Below are 22,430 nucleotides of genomic sequence, written 5' to 3'. Positions count from 1 at the left end.
AATCATCAAAATTAAACGAAATAAACATTTGAAATATATGAGTTTGTATGTAATGTATGAATATAATATACAAGTTTCACTTTTTAAATGGAATTACTGAAATCAATCTACTTTTTCATGATATTCTAATTTTATGACCAGCACCTGTAATTTGTTATCACTCAGTGGTTCATGACAAGATTTAAAAAGTGCATTCTGTTGTCATTTGTGAAACAACAAAAATCTATTTTTGGGGTTTTAGTTTTATGGTTGGTTTTGTTAAAAACAAAAGTTTTAAAATACAAGAAACTTGGCCTAAATTAAACTATAAAACTGAATAAGAAGCTAAACACTTATATATGATTCAAATGAGAAGGATGACTGCACATCAGAACATAAACAGAAGATGGAATAACAGGCAAAACTGTTAAGATTCTGAAGGAGGAAGAAAAAAGATAGGAAGAAAAGTAATAAAGAAAATGTTATGATGAGAAGTTTGATTAATTTTTCCCCCTCAATATCATTTCACCTCATGGACTCAATAAAAGTCTTAATACCTTCCCATTACAAATTTAGCTTTCCGATAAAATATGCAGCACATTATAAATCCTAAAGTCACAAATCAGATTCTGAAAATGCAATCAGAGCAGCACCAAATAACACTGAAGTACTTCAGTAGACAGCCTAGGCAGGAAAAGGAAATAAGCCTTAACTGCTAGTTGTTTAAGAAAATGTTTGTTACATTTTTGTCATTTGTAGAAAGTCCTTAACCTAAAACGTGCAAGTATCAATAAATTCACTATCATTTTCATACTAAAGTAATCTAAATTGTCTTGTTTTCATCTAAACAATTATTTTTTTCCAGATGCTCACTTAATTTAAAAGATAAAAAAATAAATAAATAAAAGAAAAGATTTGCACATTAGCCTAATAAGCCACTGCCTAAAGGATGTTCATAAATGCAGCAGAACCCAGATCTTTTTGTTCCTCGGCTGAAAGCCATCCATCAATCTGCTACAGGAAAGATGAATTCTTGTGAAAAATATAAAAGGACTTTTGTGGGCAGACGGAGGGAACATAAACTATCTCTGCTCAGATTTCTTCATCCAGGACACACAAAATGGTTTCTGGTCTTACAGCTGAAAGGTTTTTCTGTCTTGTAATTTTTGTTTCTGTGGTCCGTTTCATCCAAGGTTTATCTTTTTTCTTTGTGGCTTTCTGTTAGTCACACACTCTCCATAAAACACCTCACTGAAGAGGGTAAACTATCATTTAAACAATTCCCACGCAAATATTTGTCTTCAATTTGAATGAATCCACTTCGTACACTTTGGCTAAACCAACCGATTTTCTGATTAACTTCCACAAATCTAATTCATTTTAAACAGCCAGCCAAACTAATTTCACTTCGATAAATAATTTCTTTCAATCGAATCAATCTATCTTTATTTCTACAGTGAATTTCAAGCTCAAGATAAAGTGCTTCACAGAGGGAACAAAATAAAAATCCAAACATATTACAAAAGTGGACAAAGAAGACAATGAAGAAAACAATTAGAAGTTCAAAATGATTAAAAAGCAGTTTGATAAAAAACAAAAAGGTAAAAGCTAGATTAAAAAGCTGGGTTTTTAAGATGAGTTTAAAAAGCAGACAGACTCATGTACACACCATATATGATAAGGATTTGTAAAATTTGTTTATATTTCTATTACATCGGTAAGCAGTTCACTTAAAATAAATTTGTTGTATGAACAAGTGCTTGTGTAGAATGGAAAAGTAGAGCTAACTCCAACAGAAGTGACTTGTAAAACCCATGTTGGTTAATTGAAAAATTAACCAACAAAAATTGCATCAATTAACCCAGTAAAAGTGCCTTAGTTTGGTTTGAGTTTATAGAAAACTAAGGATTAACATAGGATGAAAACTTTTTACATGAGAGTGCAAATAATTTTGTGAACTGATAAAAACACTTAATGACTCTTTACACCTTCTCCCTCACAGCTGACAAAGTGCACCACCACATAAATCACCTTGGAGGGCATTTTAATTCTCCTATCACTCTGGCTCTTATAACAGACAGAAAGAAAGGTGATCAGCATTTTAAAAGGCTCTGTGTAGGAGGAGTGGACTTCCTGTGATATGCCGCTTACCACTAATGGAAAAGTAATTGAAAGTCCTGCCAAAGATTTAAAAGGTTGGAATCCGAAAATAAGTGCTGACCTATCAAACACAAACAAGCCCACAGGCATCACGTTACAGTGAAATAAATCCTGCTGTAGTTTTGTATTTTGATTCTCAAACCGAGGGAACAAATAATGAAGATCATACACAAAGATTAAGTAGTCCTAAAGAAATCAAATATGCATGCAATCAGTGGAATAGACTCTCACAGCCTGTTTGATTTGTATAAACTTGAAATTGATTAGACAAATCCAGACAGTAAACACTTTCTTTTATCACAAAAATCCTTCCTTTAGGATGAAATGGTGTATTTTCATGTGCTTGAGCACATAAAATTGCAAAATCACACTAGAAGCCTGTTTATCAAGAAATTAAACATCATAAAGTCACCATTTAATCCTTTAGATAAAAGTCAGGTATGCTTTGACATGCGTCACATTGTAAAATTCTCCAGTTTTTGGCAACAATTTATATTATCCTGTAGCAGCAATTGTCCATATTAAAAGGTTATAAACCAATAGTATCTAACTTGCTGTAGATGGCTACAGAATAATTCTGACTGGATTGATGAACTAACAGCTAATATGAGTGGAGCGTGCCACTACAAACATTGCATTGTTGTTCAAACAAAAGCTTGAAATGAAACCAAGAAAAACATTGTTGTCAGTTTTGTTTTAAACAGATAATCAGGCAGAAATATTATGACATTCCTGCAGGAAGTGTTACAGGTAGCTGTTGCTGCAATTTGCACTTTAAAAAAACCATCAAATTCTATGTAAATGACCGTGTAACGTGTCGTTTGCATAGAATGTAAACGATGCAAAATGTAAAAGTTCATAAAACAGCACTCATCTGAAATGCTAAAATGTTTCTGGTTTTAAAACAGCAGCAATCCACTTTAGTCTTGGCCCCACACCGACTAGCCATTATAAAATAAATTCTGAACTGAGGCGTTTCATAGAGCTATCTGCAACAGGTAAGATGATAATTGTTCATTATCGTTCCACAAAACCCCACTTTAAACGATCACTTATAAACTCTGAATAAAGACATCTCTCAAAGCACTTCTGCTTTGATCACCAGAACCATGAGAAACATTAAGAGTTACCAATTAGAGGTTTATAGATGGACTTGCACTGTTAATAATGACATTAAAATGAATAAATAAAACATGAACACCCTTACAGGTTAGTACACTGGCAGAAACCCACTCAGATTTGTGATGACTGATTACAGATCGTCAAGGACTCTCAGGATCTCGAATGTCCTTCCTTCTTTGAAAAGAGCTATAAAACTTCAGCACTTAATAAACGCAGCAGAGTGGAGGAAAAACACTCACGTCTAAACCTGGCATGAACCTTTATTCTGACGGCAAAGAGTGGCCTTTAAAATCTCATCAAAACTTCATTTCACTGCACCATTACACAGCAAAAAAATAAATAAATAAATGCTGCAAACAAGTCACATGAATTCAATTATATTTGATTTGCTTTGTGCATAGAATTCCAGTTTAATTCAAAGTTCATTTCAGGGGAAAAAGTAAAAAAGATTTAATACAAATCTAGTTAGTCCTGGTAAAAAATAATGAATTGAAATAAACCCAACCCCCACCAATCCAGTAATAATCCAGTTTAACTTAGAACACTCAGATTCAGTATATTAGCAATTTTAAAAACAAATGGATTGCATCAAATCGCTGCTTTTAAAATCTCCCATCATGAGCATAGCACAGGGTAAAGTAAAGAATTCCCATTCAAACACAAAGAAATCTCCAGCTCAGACCAATTCAGGTCTGTGATCAATACTCAAAATCTGCTCAATAAAAACCTTATCTTCTACTAAATAGGCAACATGTGGCAAAGAAAAGCAAGATGCTCCAAGAAAACCAAAATCTGCATAAAGAACTGTTGCCAAACAATGCTGATTCATGGTCACTGTACAAAATTAATGGCCTAGAATTCCTTAAAAGAAGGCATGTCACTCACCGCCTTTCATGCCAGTTTTAAACTAAAACTATCTTATCTGGAGAAGGAATGTTGTAGCCAGAAGTTAGTGCAAAATGTTTAATCAAAACTTTTGCGCAATGTGCAGTGTTTTTAGCATGTGTTGGACATGATGCTCAGATACCACCACACCAATTTGTATCTTATATCTGTAAAATAAAAGCGCTTCCTAGGGTCAGTTGACTGTTGCGGCCATCTTGACATGGTTTGACTCCAAAACTTAATCAGCTGTAGAGGAACACCTAATGCTTACTTTCTGAAAGTTTCATCAAAATCTATCAGCTGGTTCATGAGACATTTTGCTGATGCTGCAGACAAACAAATACGCACATGGTGCACGTGAAGGTGCACACACACAGATACAGGCAAGAACAGTATCCCTACACACCTTGGGCACTGGGCGATAAAGTTTTCAGTAATCAGTAGTAAAATTATGAAAAATATAATATAAGGCAGGTCTCACCATTGGCATCCCGATAGTAGGCATGAGTGACACTGCGGAAGCGTTCCTGTCCAGCTGTGTCCCAGATCTGCAATAAAAAGAAAATAATCCCCTAATAAAAAAAAAGAAGTTTCTATTCTTGAAATAGGTCTCATCTTTTGCTGGAGCTTAATGGGAAAACATCAATCTGGTTTAATCTAATTATCTTGGAAAAGCTTAAAAATATCAGTCTGTTGTCTTAAGCAGTGAAAAAGACGTTCATTCTGAAATATATTAAAACATAATGTAGTCACAGTGTGTTATTGGTCTCCTATAAACACATTCAGCAGAGGAAGAGAAACATTAAAACTGTAATCATGTTTCAGCCCAATAAAGAATGGCAGAAAAAAATCTTTATTTTTTTTTAGCTTTGTTTTGATCTCCAACTCCAGTCTCTTATTTTCACAGTTAATTGCCAGTTTGATCCATCTGCTGTTTGTTGCTTTGGATGCAGCTCCCAGAATCTGGATGAATTTGGAAACATCATTGGTATGCAGGTGCTTTTGTGTCCATCACACAAACAAGACATTCATCTTAATGGTTTGACCTTTTTTTTAGCTCTCAGATCTACTTATAGCTTTAATTTTGTTGTCTTTACCTGAAGTTTGACCTTGACTCCATCAATGTTCAGGACTTTGTTCTGGAAATGAAAAAAGACAAAGAAATGACATTAAGAAACTAACAGGAAGTAAAAAAAAAAAACTTATGGTAAGGAAGAAATGACCTGAGAGCTATTTTGGTTTGTGGTCAGGCACCTGTCTGAACAGCCTCATCCCCTCATCTACCTGTCACACTGTCCTCTGCTGCCCTCCATCAATATTGGATGTCTCCACTTCACCTTGACCACATCACAAAAAGCCTTGCTTCTCTTTTGTCCTGGCAAATTAACCCCCTCTGCTCTCCTTGTTTCCATCTGTCTCTTCTAGAGAAGCTTTCTCCTGCATCTGTATGTTCCATCATCACATGGCATGACCAAGCTCAGATAAATTAAAGTGCACTTTCAGCTCTGAGAATGACACTGAACAAAATAATCAGTGACAAAGGAAGTTTAAAGCTTTAGCTCAAAGCTTAGAGGTTGTCTCAAACTGACTATATTCTTTGACAATCATTACTCTTGCACAGACAGAAAAAGCATCAATTTTACCAAACCAGTGCTCCAAACTCATATTATTAAAACAAGGATAAATCATGTCAAGAGAAAACCAAACCAAAGAGTCTTTGCACTTGCTGGCAGCTCAAAAACTCTGGATTTAGGCTGCATCTTAACAGACTGGGCTTGAAACATGAAACAGATCAACAATGACGCACATACAGTTCTGAATCAATATCAAATAGATTTGCATTTTTATTACTGTACATAAAAATAGATTTTATTCAGATGTAACCAGCAGGCTTGGAGCATTCACAACCATTCTACCAAAAAGTTTGCTTGCTGTGGCTCTTTCCAAAAGTGACAGATGTTCAATGATTTCTGCAAGGCTTAATCTGATTCATGGTCAAAAACAGGTTCTACAATTTCCTTACTTTATAGGTGGCTAAGGAAACTTATCAAGATAATAAAACAAACAAAAAACAGTCTACTGTGTCAGGAGCTTCAGAAACTGATGCATCCACATAAATAATTAATCTGAAAGGTGAAGCATATCCAGACACTCAGCTCCTCCTGATTACAGCATTTCTTAAATTTCTAAGTTATTTTTCTTGTCACCCGAGGAGCAGAGAAGCAAAATGTTTTCAAGAAGTCCAGTTTTTGTTGTTTGAACTGGTTAGGTGTTATACCAATCAGCTGCTGCCATGTTTGTAGTGTTAGCAAGGAAAGACTTTCGGGTTCACTTTGGCTGACATCATCAGTATGTGTGCACAAGATGTGTCTCCGCCATGCTAGAGGACAAAGCACATTAACAGAAGAATGACTTGAATCAACAATGACTTATTTCCAATATTCATTAATTTACTGAGTTTGATGGTCCAGAAACGGGAAAAAAGTGATGCAACAGAAGAAATTTTAATATGTGGAGGCACTTGAGCCAGCTGACAAGCAATGATAATGGCAGGCAGAAACTGAAAGTGGTGAACGACTTTGATCCCTACAAAGATGTGCACATGAGGGAGGAAATGGATGAATGATCTAAATCTACTGCCATTGGTTTTCTATCTTGATGTAGGAAATCTGGTTTTCAACCTGAACCCGTTTACCTGTGAAGACCTCAAGGCATACAAAAATTTCCAGGCACACAATTATTGTGTCTCTGGTTGGGTGCAGGAAAATGACAACATAGTGAGGAATGGTTACCACATGGTGAGAGACACGCGAAGCATTATGTAAACAGGCAAACTACTGAGAAAGTGAGCTTCCCCCTCATCTTTTTCACAATATACTACTGTACTATTGTTTCATAAAAAAGTGCACAGGTGAACAAAATGATCCAAATTCAGTGCTGATTGAGACTTGTAGTTGATAGGTCTGCCCTACCAAGAAAACCTGTTAAAAAGTTGACCATTATGGTTGAATAAACATTAACTGCTCATGTTCTCTCTTTCCTTTGTGTAACTGTGGCATCACAGCGAAGTGATGTATACCAATGTGAATAACATCACCAGGCACCCCAGCAATACTTCCTTCTACCAGTTCCTTCAACCTCCTCACCTCCCACACCACCTCATCCCTGGGATATTCCTGAGAGCTGCTGCTGACCCCCCTAATTCCCTGATTCTTGAGGAGAACCAGATGATATTCACCCCTGACAAAATGCTGGTCTTCCAGCAAAGAGCTTTGACACAGATAGTCTCCGTTGACGTCTTCGATTGATTTACCTCCGCGAGAGTCACAAAGGGGGAAATGCCATCCATATTCATGGGGGCGAATTTAAGCTGCAAGCTTGATGGTGAGTGGAGTCTGATAGGAATCAGTCTCAAAAGACTACCTCCTTGTTGTTGTTGCTAAAAACAACCCAAAATGTGCTCAGAGGCTTCATAAATATTTAGTGACCCAGAAAAAGAGTCTTGTGATCACATCACAGGGAGGATTTTGAGTGGCTGGTGCAGCCTGATTGCTTTGATAATGCTGAATTTGTTAAGAGAAGACAGTTTAAATCAGGCAGAGCCTAATATAGCAGCATGGACTCAATGATTACTGAAAGAGTGATTTGAGTAAGACAAAATCCATGTTTCTGCAGTCAGTTTGCTATGGTGGGATTAGGAGTTATGATATTGCACATTAAAGGGTGATAATAACACTTCTACTTCCACTTTACCTCCAGAAATATTTCAGCTCAAACATTTTACAGGCTAACACAACCCCTCTGCTCCGTGCTTTCAGCAAAAAGCTCCACTTTCAGCTCACTTTTGTTCCCTGAGCTGCAGCAAACACCTTCCACACAGAGGAACGGCTTCAAATACAAACTGATCTATCAGCAACACACTATATGTTAGCCATTTAATGCCTCTCGTTTCTCCCAAAGACACACGGCCGGGAACGCAAGCTCAGAAGAGAATCACTCAACAGCACTTCACAGGGATCATAAATTACAGATGTATGAGGAGCTTTCAGAGGAGCCCATGAAGTGTGAGCACATAAAACATTAATGGCTGCAGCACGAGGCAACTAACAGGAACATGACGTCCGCAAAGAGCTTATATATGTGACAAATTAACAGCACTGAGAAGAATTATGAGAAAGAGGCCATGAGGTGATATTTCTAATGTCTTTGCTGCTACAACGACACCTCACCTGCACCCGACACACATGTCAGAAATGAAAACACTGGCAGAAGGCAGGTAAATACAGCTCTCCTCTGCAGGAAGCCAGTTTCCAGATGTCAAATCATGCAAACTGACTGCCTCAAACACAAACACTTTTCTTGCTGATTTTCAAAGTGTTTGTGAATGATTATGAGAATCTGTGTAACTTGTGTATTGAATGTAATGCACACGTTTTGTATAGCCCACAGACATATCCTGACTTGTTCAAGGAAGCATAATAAGTCCCCTTTAAATTGTTTCAGCAGTTGAATACAAGATAATACTACTGATAATAATACTAATATTAATTAAAAGGTCTAGAATTTCTTTAATGAATGCATTTTGCCCACTGCCTTTAATGACAGAACTTTAGGCTAAGATGTTTGTTGAGAAATAGTCATTTTGGTCAAATATTGAAAACCACATTACATGAAATCTCATGCAATATTGTGATATCTTGTGTGATCTTGCATGATCTATTGGTGCTTGCAATCATGTGTTGCAAATAACTCAAATACCACCACAGCTAGTTTTAGCTAAATATCTGGAAAATTTACTGGAGGTTGAGCTAGTTCTGTGTAGGTCAAGGTTGGTTAGCTGTGGCAGGCATCTTGAATTGACATGTACAGCCAATAATTACTTTCTAAAAGTTTCATTGAAACCCACCCAGTGGTTGTGTGAGATATTTTGTTAATGCTACAGACAGAAAACATAATCACTCTTTCACCTTTGGTGGCGGACAATAAGAAAATTTAAGTCTAAAGCACAAATTATTAAAACATTTAAAACCAATTTTAGGAAGTAATTAAAAGAAGTGAAAAAGTGTGTGTGTGTAGGTGGGGGGGAGGGGGGAGGGGTTGTCAAGGCAGCAAACTATTCATTTTGTTCTCTTTAAAAGGGCTACAGCAGAAGCGAGGGCAGATTTCTAACATGTTTGTTAGTTTTGGGGACGGACAATAAACCAGTAAATGGAGTGTTTCTAAACGGTGGGAGGGATCCTCTGTGATCAGGGTTGCTTTTCTGATCACTGAGCGGCTGTACAATTCAGATAAGGGGGGTTGCATTGTTCTGGGTATTTTGCTGGAGTAATTTATGATGCAGGAGAGTCTTGTTTTGTGTCTAACGGTGAGCAGGATGTACCAGGAGAAGATGTTGAAGTGAGAACTGATTCAGCAAGAGAACCGCAGCCCAAAAATCTGGATTTCTTTGCCGATTTGGAAAATCTTGAGGTTCCTCAGCAGGTGGAGATGTTACTGTGCTTTTTATGTATACAGTTTAAATACTTTAAATATATTTAACAACAGAACTATTTTCAAGAATACGAAGAGCCCAATTAATGCAAACACATTCTTCTCCATCCGTGTTGTGAAACAATCATTTTTGTTTTATGAAGAAGTTTGTCACAGATATTGTTTTTTTCCTATTGGAATTAATTATGCTTTGACATGCAGTTATTAAAACACAATTAATTCTTTTTTCCCTCTCAGTTCTCCCGCACAAGCTAAAGTTTGCTCAGCATATTTACACCCCTAGATCTAATATGTTACAAACACTTGAACCAAAGTGAGCCAGATATGTTACTGTAGACAGTGATGGTGCCATAAATCACATTACTTCAGATTCACACATAAACACAACCTGTAGACACGATGGCATTCCTTCCATCGATTGGTTAAACTTGCTGACACTGCACAGGCTGATAGAGGCTCCAGATAAGGCAAAAAGTATTTTGCCAATGTGCCATTTGTTTTTGTTAGAAGCTGAAACTGAGCCTTAGTTGAAGAAATTTGTAGGGCTGTGTGGGGTTATGAAGGGAATGTTTTTCTTTCTTTATACTGAAATTCTACTTAAGAAAAAACGCCTTTAACCATGCAGTCAGTGTACCGAAGAGAAATTTCTTTTTTTATTGATTTTTTCCACACTTGGGTGACAAGCGAGGTTGAAAACAGGCTAATTGAAAGAGCTGGGGGTCTTTGGGTCCCTTTAGACCACCAGCTGCACTGTTGTGAAAACACAGACTCTCTTTTCTTGTTGCAGCGGAATGCAGGGAAACAAAAGAACTACAAAAACAAAGAGAAGTCCAAAAACCTTATACGCTGGAGGCTGTTCCAAGAGACACGTGTACAGATTTACCTGGATAACTTTACCTTTTTTTTTTATCAGTCCATTTGTCAGATTTAAACCTCTGCTTTGTGTTTGATCTTTTACCTGCACCTGCAACAACTTGCTCACACCAACGCAGAAACTCACTGTGATCAAGGCTCTCCTCCAGGCAGTTCTTTCGAACGAACTGAAATTTGTAATGTCGTATCGTCCGATCATTACTCAACTGAAATAAGAAGGAGCCGTAGCGCTTCAGAGTTTCTACCTCAGGATTTTTCACAAATTGGAATAATAAAAATGAAAATGCCCTCCCAGCAAAACATACCTGTGTGTGTGTGAGAGATGTTGAATAATCTTCTGTTGCTGAATCACAGGATAGAGCAAAATGTCCTGTTTTTCTTTTTTTTTATTTGGACATTTTTCACAAGAAAGATGGAATTATTTTCATCCAGAATACACCAAGGTCATTACATATTCTGCTCAGGTTTGTTGCAGTCAGGAGCCACAAGTCATGTGGTTCCTTGTGATTTTAAATGAAGCCATGCTCATAATTTTGTTTAGTGCATCTTTGACGCTGTGCCAAATGACAAAGAGAATCTTAATTCCTTGAAGGAATGCATATCGTCCATCAGCTTTCACGCCAGGATTTTAAACTACAATCAACTTATGATAAAAAATAATTCTCAGCTACTATCTACATCCAATTTTAGCTTAATATCTGTAAAAGTGATGGAGTTATATGCATTTTTTGATTTTCTACAGTCAGTTAGCTGTGGCGGCCATCCTGAATTGGACTGACTTCAAACATTAACCAGTTCTAGATGTACATCAAATGATTCCTTTCTTAGACTCTCATCAAAATTAGTCTATTGGTTCTTGAGATATTTAGCTCACACAATGCTGGTTTTTTGTCTTTTGGTGCCAAGAAATAGTAAATTTGTAAGTTATTTTTACATTTGTTTGAAACATAAAATGAGACTGGAAAAAATAAAAAAAACAATCAAACTTAGCATCATATTTTTATTTTTTTTTACCTTCTCTGTTCTCCAAGAGTATTTTTTTAGTGATGTTTTTTAGTGATTATGATTTTTTAGTGATTTTTCCAGCAATCGACTCCTTATCATTTTCATTCCATCATTAAACATTCATGCAGCTCCTCAGGGCTCACCTCTGCGGATTCCAGTGACCTTAGAGCAGCAGGTGGCAAAGCTGTTCGTCATTAATAACCAACACCTCCTTTGGCAATGTAAACACCATCCTGATACTTTTAATTTAGTAAAGACAGCTCTGCAAAAGTAAGGTTAAATGGCTTTAAGGTACGGTTACATAAATCCCTGCTTTAATGCATCCTAAAGGTGCCTTTCTCTTGCACTATAGAGCCTAATTCGTTTGAATTCAATTCATTGTTAAGCAACAAAAACATTACCGCCTCTTGCAGGCATGATTTTTCTCAGAGCTTTAATTGCACCCACTCAGAAAAGGTAGGCAGGCAACCAAACTGGCAGAGTAAATAATGGAGAAATCAGTCAGCCATCCAATCTCTGAATACATGCAAAAAGACAATCAGTGAGGAGGAGATGGATGCTCAGTGACATCGACAATGACATCAGTTCCCAAAGAGGACAGAAAAATTTCAGAGGCTTTCATTTTGGTAATTTGTTTTTTTTCCCTCTCGCTGCAGCTCTCCCTGTTCTCGCTTTTATTCTCTTTATTTTAATGTGCATGACAAACATTTCAGCAGGCTTACTGAGGCAGTTTTACCAATGCAAATCCAGACTTAAAAGTTTTAATGACAAACCACTTTTATTGCCCTCCTAAACAAAACAAAACAAAAAAATTCAGAGATACTTTCAGGTTTTAGCTAAATTGCAACCTAAAATATGCAAATATACTCAAACAAAAGTGCACCTAGTTTCCATCAGAGTCGCAGTAATAGAGGAATGAGTAACATCCACTTGTTGCATGAGTCACTCTCTCAAACCATCTGAGGATGATGACCTCATGATCTGCAGAACAAAGCAATTTTCACCAATCAGGGACACTTCAGTGTGTAATAATCAGCACACATGTCAGCTATGATGCTACTGCACTAAAGACTAGTTGAAAGCAGCCTTCAGGTAAAGTTTGAGGGTGTATAAGCACACAAACAAACACAAACCCATGAAGACACATTCTGAAAGGAAAATAGAGTGAATCATTTCATGATTGTTCTCATTTATTTAATTTTAGAGTGCCATTAGTGGGGATGAACTGACTCATGAGACAACAGTACAAAAAAAACGAAGGCTCAGTCCTTGGATGTGTGTCGGTCTGCATTAGTATGTTGTGAAAGTCTAAGTCCCACAAGGGCTGCAATCAGTGATAGGGATTTTCCTTAATAATAAAACAAATTTATAAACTAAAAACAACTATAGCACAAAGTCTAATGTCCTAATGACCCCAAATTATTATTATTTTTTAACTAAATATGCAAAACATTAAATATATACCACAACACCACATAACATGCATAAAACCACTTATATAATAGATAATTTAAAGTGTTTTATACTTTTGAACAACAAGTTAAACACAATATAATCATTTTTTGTGTTTGCAGTTGTTGATTAGCTGTGGTGGCCATCATGAAGCAGACTGACTCCAAAAGTTAATCAGTTGTACGAGTACATCCAATCTACATCTACTACAGCCAAACCAAATTTAGGCACAATATCTGTAAGATTGACTGAATTGTAGCCATTTTTGTCTTATTAAGATCAACTGTTTGTGGTGGCCATGCTAAATTAAACTTTACACAAGAAACAGTCATGAAGTGCAACAATAGCTTGACTAAAACAGCACTGATGATATGAAACTCCGCTGCCAGGAACTCTTTAAAACCAGGAACCAACTGAAGAGCAACTCAACACCCGAGTATTTAGTCCATTTTAATTACAATAATATTAAAGGTTTTGACAATAAAGTTTAACCACAGAAACATAATATTCCTGTTTTTTAAGGATTTATATTAAGAGATTATTTATTTTGTCTCTGTGATTTGAAAAATAACTAGAAGTTAATATAATTTTTTTAAATTTCCTAATAAAACAATACTTTTCCCTGACATTTTCTAAAGAGCCTCTCAGCACGTGGACACACCGCCTCCATCCTAAAACACACTGACTGCTAAACAGACGTTGTCAGCTCTCACAAATCGTCCGTGCCAGCAGTGATGTAAGAGAGGTTGTTAACAGTGTCGCGCTACAGGCAGAGATGCATCACAAAAAACTGTCATCCTGAACCCGCAACGCTTCATTAACAGTTTCCACATCTGCTGAGCTTTGTTATCAATCTGTGCGCTTTTATGTTCTGGATGTGCACATGTCAGCCGCTTAATGTGCTGCACAATGTGTGTGAATGATAAAAGAGACGGGGGGGGGGATCGACACCGCTAACTCACTTCAAGACTTAGCCTGAGTCAGAGAGACAGCCATCCCCATCGATCACTTACTGGTGGAAAGATTTGTGTTTTAGAAAAGTCTAAAACTTGGTAAGTTCACTTTACCTAAAATGTTAACTTGTATGTTAAAGTAAAAAAAAATTGCAGCTTGCCACAGTGCAGAGTTTATCACAATAACTCAGTCAAACTGACAGTTTAATGTATCTTCAGTCAATTTCTCCTTTAAACTATAATTGGTGCCATTGACCACATATTGATGGTTCAGTCTTAGAATATAACCATCATACCTTTTTTTTACTGAACGCTGACCAAACCAGAGAAAACAATTCACACAACACTGACGGATTACTGGCTCAGGATTTTAGAGGTCAGAGGTCAGACATGGAATCAATACCCACAGTTCCAGTTTTATAACTAAAACTTTGAACAATCTCTTTCTCTCTCTTTCTCTTACACATGCACATTTTCTTACTTTAGTTAACATTAAACATCTGAAATGTATTGTTTTAATAAGAAAATGTTCTAAAAATGTTCAGTTTTTAAAGCATTAGTGAGTGCTAAAGCTATACTGATAATGATTGTTAGAGAAAAATATACTAAGCATGTTTTGCATTAAAAAACAAAATAAAGGGAATGCATTATTTAGTGCCAAGGGTCACACAATGTGCTGTGCTCAAAGTATGGATTGAGGACAATGCTCAGCTACTACTACACCAAGTTTTAGCTCAATAACTATAAAGATTTTCTGATTTGCAGCCATTTTTGTCTTTTCTAGGGTTAGTTGGCTGTGGCAGCCATTTTGAATCGGGTTAAGTTCTAAAGTTAATCAGTTGTAGATGAGATTATTTCCTGAAAGTTTTCTTAAAACCTGTTCAGTGATTCATTAACTATTTTGTTAACAGTACAAACAAACACACATGCTTACACACACACACACACCATTACAGACAAATATATTATCGTTCTGCTTTTGCCTTTGGCGGCGGGTGATGATAGCTGTCAAAAGGTCTGAAATATCATTGTTTTAGAAAAGCACATTCAAGAAAGATTCAGCATTTCTTTTCTTAGTGAACAGGAAGACAAAGTATCTGTCCTTCTTGACCCAATTATATTTCTAAAGACAAATGGCATGCGTTTAGATTTTCCACCAATGTGTGTTCCCCCTGTGCCGGGCAGACCAAACAATTTACAGCAGCTACGACCCCCTCTGTGACTCGTAAATTCTTATTTCTCTCTCATCTCGTTGCTGTTTGAAATAGCTCACGAATTCATTACTGCAGTTTTGAGCACAGCCTGCATAAAAAGAATAGACTTTTTGAACAATTCTAATAATTACCTTCCGTTCATAGATGCATAAAAAGGACAGATTGCACAGTAAACCAAACATTAGTGATCACTAACAAAACAAAATAAATCAGACAGTTCATCTATAACAGTGAAGGTCAGCAGACAAAGCTCTAACCACACATATGGTTTCTATTTTTCAGGCTAGATTAATATTTCCTATTTTTGTATAATACATGGACGTCAGACCAAATGTTTTCCCTTTTTTTGTCAAAGTAAGTCCCCCAGTTAAAAACATCTTGCTGCTATTTACCCATTTGTCACAACGTCTGTTCAGAGTTTTGTTGCGCAGCAAAAACAGGAGGTTGTTTAGTGTATTCAGATGGAAGAGCAGACAAACACCACATCTCCATCTTAAGGGCCTTTGAAATGTTGAGTGATGCTTTAGCAGTTGCCTGCTTCATATCTCCCACCCCTGCGTATGTAGCAAGTGCACCCAAAAATAACATCTGAGCAAAGAAAAGTAGGAATCAAAGGAGAGATCTGGTCTATGAGAGGCTCTACTGCTGTCATTAAAATGAAAACAAACCTTTATCTACATCAGCTGTACAAATGATGAGTTAAACTAACATGGGACACCCAGAGACGGTAAACATGTTCTGTGACGTCAATGACCAAACAAAGGGAGCAGTGATGGACTACATGACCATTCCTCTGTAGATAAATTAATTTATTATGAAGGAGCTAATTGTAAAGGTAACAACTTTTACCAGAACTATCACGTGTGGATCCACTGTTTCTGCACTCAGCTCAGCAGTCTGTGAATTCTTGTAGTCCCATTGAGTTTGTGCTTTTGATGAGTGCAACCTTTGTGCCTCTGCTTTGTTGCTGCACTGATTTAGTTTTAATTTGATTTCATTTGTATTATTTATTATTGTTGTGGCTTACCAACACATTTTTAAGAAAGCTAAGACTTCACTAAGTGTTAGGGCAAGAAGATTCCATCATCTGAGTATGAAAACAATGTCTGCTTCCAAATTCTGAAATTAAAGGCCTAGCATTCCTTGAAGGAATGTGTATTGCCCGCCATTTTTTATGCAAGAGAAGTTTTATACCTCGTCTTCTCTTAATTGAACTCTCAAATACACTAAAGCAAACACTGCAGAAAAACATCAATAACAAGTATACATTAAAAAAATGTGAGAAATTAGAATATTTTTAAAACATTGACAATTGTCTCTAAAAAATATGTCTAATATTTGAACACTGAGAGGAAAACTCTTCCCTCCAGCCAGCCCCCGCTGGATACTGTACCTGAAGTGGTTTATTATGTGCACAGATTTGAACGGACATGACTTTCAACCAATAATAGTGTAAAGTGACACAAAGTAGAAGTTACACTTTGTTGTCAGTCCGCAAAATTAATTTAGCTTTTTCTCATGTATTTATGAACCTTGTGTTTCTCTTCTTGTGTTTACAGTTCGGACCGTCTGCTCCATGACTTGTTTCCTGTTTTGGTGCATTTTCTTGGCAGAGGTGCAGCGCCACACACAGGCCCGGCATAGTTACTACAACATTTTGAGTCATTTTCAGTGTTAGTGTTGATGAAAACTGCTCTAGAAAAGGGGCGCCATTTAAGAGGATACTTTTAGAAATGGCAAATAAAAAGGTCATTTTAGAAAGACAGCATTTCCATGTGGACAAGTCCTAACCAAAAGTCATCTATTGGTGAGAAAAACTGAGCTTTTTTTTGTCAAACATTGTAAATGATGTTATGTGCAATCTCATACAAGATGCAGTCTGAGAGAGATCTGTTAATGACTCTATGGTACTATCACACCAAATTATTGCTTAACATCTGTTAAATAGTCTGAGTTTCCATTTTGTTTTTGTTTACAACATTAGGTTGGCTGCAGCAGCCATTTTAAACTGAGTTGATTCCATAAATTATTCAGTTGTAGATGTACATCCAATCACTACTTTCTGAGAGTTCCATTAAAATTCATCCAGTAGTTCAACAGATATTTGGCTAACACAACAAACACACACACAAGCAAAAACATTGCACTTTCATTTTGTAAGAGAGCAATAAAAATGTACTCATGACTAAATCTTATAAAATACATCTATAATATTACCATAGCAACAAATGACTTGGGTAGCTTGTTCTTTAAAACTATTTACTCTTTAAAAATAAGAAAAAAGAAATGAATTCAGGTTGAACAAAATCTTGCAGATCATGATTTTTATGCATCATAATACAAAAATGAAAAAATGTTGCAGGACTGTAAAAAGTGAACTTTAGTGGTTTACTTCTGTAGCTGCTGGTTCCAATAAACCCTTTCATATGCAGCAGAGAGGTGTGGAGGAGGAGATATATTAAGATAATCTGATTACACATTCTCTGGCCACCAATAGTAATATCTGTAGTATCAGCTCAGTCTCAGTGTTTGATTCATTATGCTGCTGCAGAAGAAGATTTGCACCAAATTCACTTTATTTAAACTCTGACTTTGCTGTAAATGTGGCACTTAAGAAATCCTGTCGCTTGAATAATTGCATCTGTCACAATTAGTCAGAGGACTAAGATCTACACATGAATAACGTTGGGTATGGTCTGACTTGTCCGTCCGCATAAATAATTAAACCCAAAATGTAAAGTCACGATTTGCAGGAGGACTTGCTGTGATTTTGAGTCTGGGGCAGCTCTGTGATCTTGAGGTAAACTGAGATGAGATGACAGTAAAAAAGAACGGAGAGGAAGCGTACCATTTCACAGGAGCGTTTTGAAGTGGGAATCAGATCAAATCCCCGCACAGAGCAAATTGCCTCTCTATCCAACCGACAAAAACAATCAAAACTGTTGTTCTAAAAATGCTGTTCCTAAAAATAACATTCACCTCCCGTCACCCTATGTATTCTAAACATAAAGAAAGGCCTAGCTTTCCTTAAATGTATACATATACCTTATATATGCTGCCTTTCATGCCAGTATTTCAAACTAAGATGATCGTCTGTTGAGAAAAGACGGAGTTATAGCCGTTTTGGTTAAACCTTGAAAATAACATTGCCAAATATTAGTGTGTGGAAAGACTGTCAGCTACTAACAAACCAAATTTTAGCACCATATCTGTAAAACTGACTGAGTTATAGCCATTTTTTGGGTAGGCCGATTAGCTGTGGCAGCCATCTTGAAATGGGTTCACGAAAAGTTAATGAGTTGTAGATGTACAACTAATGTTTATATTCTGATAGTTTCATTCAAATCCATCCAGTGGTTTGTGAGACATTTCACCAACAAACAGCATTAACTCCAGCAGGTAATACTGAGGTTTTAGGCAAAGCATGTTGTGCTCAAACTGCTGTATGTGTTGGGAATGATTCACAGGTACTACCATATCAAATTTACTGTCAGAAGGTAATAGAAAAATCAAGTACCTCACCTTTCTCTTACTGAAGCAGGTCTCCAAATGCCTCACACTCACTTGTTTACATAATGTGTGCAGCTGCAAAAGGCAGCCACCCTACATGCAGGCAATCATAAACTGCATGTTGTGTCTGTGTATAAATCTATTTATTATGTACCTGTGAACACTGGAAGCTGACAGAGGACAAGAAGATTTTCACAAGTTCAGGGAGCTCTAGTCCACCTGAGCAGAAAAAAAACTGAACCATTTAACCAGAGCAGCAGAAAACCAGAGCTTTGAGATTAATAATAAAACCCTTCATCTCCCACTGCTCTGTACCACACGCCAATTAAATATTGAGTCATTGTGACAAAAGAGCCGTCTGAGCAGTAAACACTGAGTTTTGTACTTTTTCTTCCATTAGTAGTAAATTTTACTGGCAGAGAGTCTATTCCTTTGCTTGGAAAGGCCTAAATGTGTGTCGGCACTACAGAGTGCCAGAGGAGACGTTATAAAAGTTAAAAAATAAAATAAAATATAAAAATAAAAATCAACTGCTCATCCACCCACAACCTTATCCGACAACCCACACACAAACCCGCACAGTAGTTGGATACTTTTAACACAAACACTGGTGGCTTATGTGGCTTAAAATCCTATTTTGTTGTTAAATACTTAATATTTTAACTTTTAAAATAAAGCAAAATTTTGCAAAACAACTAAATTTGGTTCAGTTGTTAGTGTTGGGTGGAAAAAAGGTCATTAGATTATACTTCTATTGGCAGAGAAGCAGAATATTTTAATTTTTACAGTTCATTAGGTTAATTCCCATGCTCCTGCTGTAGTTCCAGGTTTTCAGCCCAAATACTAATTTCTTTTTTCCTGATTACAGCAGTTTATTCTAGAAACTTGAAATCTGTGGGTAAAATTGCAGCATTTTGTTGCAAATTATATTTCTGTCACTAGATGTCACCAAACCCTGAATGTTCCCCCTTTAAAATGAATTCTCATGGGGAGGATCCAGGATGCTCGAGTCACACCTATCAGAATGAGAACAAAATGTAAAATCAAATAAACTCACAGAAGTTAGGATTTCCTCAGGATTGTTGTATTGAAATCAGTGAGATGTTGCATGATACATTTTTTTAAAAACAGATAAAATAATCCTAATGTGTGCCTAAGCATGCAACAAGGTTTAGGTTAAAGGTTAAACTGACCAGTGAAGGTTTAAAGGTTGCTTTTCTGTGTATCACAGGCAAACACCTGCCTAAAACCATTAATAAATCAAGAAGGTTTTTCTGGCTGCCCATGTGGGACCACAAAATCTGGCACATGAAATCATTATCCCCCACTGAGGCTAAAAAACTAAAACGTGTCAAACTAATTTAAGAAATCGATACCTGTTCTGACACAGATGTCTGAGAAGCTCAATAGCAGGAAAAAGAAACCTGGAAGAGACTGGCCCCGTTTCACTTTAGAAACTAAACCTGGAAGCATGAAAGTGTGTGTTGCTTGTGGGGAATTTGTGATTGTTTTATTTTCTTTATCTCTTTGTTTATTTTGTTGATTGATTTAAGCTTACCCGAAAGTCGATTCCCACAGTGGAGATAAAGCTGCCGGCAAGAAAAGCCCCGTCCTTAAATCGAACCAGGAGACAGGTTTTCCCCACACCAGAGTCTCCAACAAGCATTACCTGCATAGAAAAAGAGCCCAGAAGTCAGTCAGGAATGACAGGGTGCAAGCACACAAAATACAGTTGCAAAAGGACACAATTCAAGACAAAAACAATTAAAAAAAGAAAGAAAAATCTATTAAAAAAAGCATAGATGATAAGAAGCATCACTGGGATCTTTTATATAAGTGTGTTCATAAGCAGAACTATTATGCATTGCGTTGCTTCCTTCCACAAACAACTGTGCATGTTTTTATTCAGAGCTGTGATTAGGTTAATAGGTTTGATGAGATTACAGTTATCAGGTTAGCAGAGACTGTTGGACCTAGATATGAAAATCAAAAGTGGCTCCTGGTTTTAAGGAGGAAGCAGACGGGAGATGAAAGACGGAGGAAGGAGAATAAAGAGACGCAGGTACAGTAACAGGACCAGAAAACAGAGGCACAGTGTTCCTTCACCCTGTTTTCACTGAGCAGAATATTTCTTTTTATCGTCCACAGCTGGAAGGGGAAGGTGGACAATCATGTTTTTGCCTGTTTTTTGTGTGTTACCAAAATGCCTCATGGACCACTGAAGGGATTTTAATAAAACTTTCAGGAATTGATCATTGGATGTACATCTACAACTGATTAACCTTTATTTTTTAGATTATTTTAAATGCAATCAAATTCCTGCTATTTGCATTATGTAAGACACCAAGTGATGCCCTGCAAATAAAAAAGTGGTACAGTTCATTTCAGAATATTTATATATTGGTAAGAAATAAGAATTTATTTGCAGTTTTCCAGCATTAAACCAAATATTACACCTAATTCTTCTCAAACACTTTTACTTATCACATCACTCTGGGAAACTGAATTTTATCCAACAGTAAAGTTGTTTGTCTTTCAAAAACAAACAAACAAAAAGGAGGAGCAAATATAATGTGCTGAGCCCAGACTGTAAGAAAGCAGAAAGTCATGTATTAGTTGGGATAAGCAGAGCAACATGAAGACGTCGTTGCACCAAACTGTTGCTTTAGAAACACAGAGCAGGTGGCACAAATCACTCCAAGCATTCTGGGAGAACACAATGAGAATCTGTGGGTGTGAATCCCTGTTTGTGTTACTGTGAAGTGGCGGCTTTTAACATCCATCCATCCAACTAACGCTCAGTAGAAAGGAAACTCGGGCTGCTGAGGAGAAGATCTGCGCAGCAGCAGCCAGAACCATGAAGAATGCACCGCTGTTTGGGTTGGTTTGTTGTACCTTCACCTACTGATACTTGTGCAGACTCTGTGCTGGGTTGGGGGAAAACAGTTAAACCAAAAAAAAAAAAAAAAAGAGAGAAACAAACACGTGCAAAAAATATAAAATAACCAGGATTGTGCCTTTTGTTTTCTCTTCAGAAGCAAAACAAAGTGTCCATATGGTGTCATACACTGACAATTTCTGGGCTTTTTTTTTGTCATTTTCACTCTATAAAACCTGTTCTCACTTGAGCGCTTTCTGATGTTTCGCTGAAGAACACCTTCTTACCTTGAAAGCGATGTCATAAAACTCGCTGCTGTTGCTGATGGAGGGTCTGCTCGGGTGGACCACCCCGTTCATCTGGACGATGCCCGGGCTGCTCCTCGCTGCTCTTTTCCCCGCAGGGCTGCCCGCAGACGGGCTGCTGGTCGCCGCTTTGCCTCTGGCTGCCTTCTTGCGAGACATTTGCTCCGAATTTCTGAACAATCGAGGCGTCGAACCAAATCCTCCCTCGAATCTGCACGATATGAGGACCCAAACAAAAGTTGTAGCCCACAAAGGGAGAAGTTGGCTGAGCTGATTGTTCACCTGTGCGCTGAGCGCATGTTCTCCACTCTTAAAGTAGCAGCTTCTTCCGCGTGTATCTTCCTGCTCCTGACGGGTTTCTGCTTTCAGGACAGCAGCTGCAACAATCCCATGTGATGCGCCACAAAACTCCACCTCAAAAGCAAATCGAGACTTTTCCGACACAGAAACAAATAGAAACCTAAACCCTCCGCAGGCTCACAAATAATCAGGGTCGATTACAAAGAGGTGACTTATGGGAAATACATGTTATTGTCACGTGACTTTATAATATAAGAATTAAACAATAAAACGACAATATGTGACGATGTGTGTGTGTGCGGGG

The 22,430-nt window shown here is 37.1% G+C and overlaps 1 protein-coding gene across 1 annotated transcript in view; it reads right to left on the bottom strand.

The window, feature by feature from the left end:
- The window catches only part of LOC108241371 (ras-related protein Rab-26-like), a 45,953-nt gene extending 23,641 nt beyond the window's left edge, over positions 1–22,312 (bottom strand). The window contains exons 1-4 of the mRNA XM_017425464.3: positions 21,809–22,312; positions 20,202–20,312; positions 5,244–5,285; positions 4,628–4,694 (exon numbers count right to left, since the gene is read on the bottom strand). Of these exons, the coding sequence (XP_017280953.1) occupies positions 4,628–4,694; positions 5,244–5,285; positions 20,202–20,312; positions 21,809–21,985 (397 nt within the window). The 5' untranslated portion in view covers positions 21,986–22,312. The remainder of the gene's footprint in view (positions 1–4,627; positions 4,695–5,243; positions 5,286–20,201; positions 20,313–21,808) is intronic.
- Between the last annotated feature and the right edge of the window lie 118 nt (positions 22,313–22,430).

Source organism: Kryptolebias marmoratus, linkage group LG12 (assembly GCF_001649575.2).
Source record: "Kryptolebias marmoratus isolate JLee-2015 linkage group LG12, ASM164957v2, whole genome shotgun sequence".
In the NCBI taxonomy this organism is placed as follows: Eukaryota; Metazoa; Chordata; class Actinopteri; order Cyprinodontiformes; family Rivulidae; genus Kryptolebias; species Kryptolebias marmoratus.
This window is presented reverse-complemented; position numbering and strand designations above follow the sequence as displayed.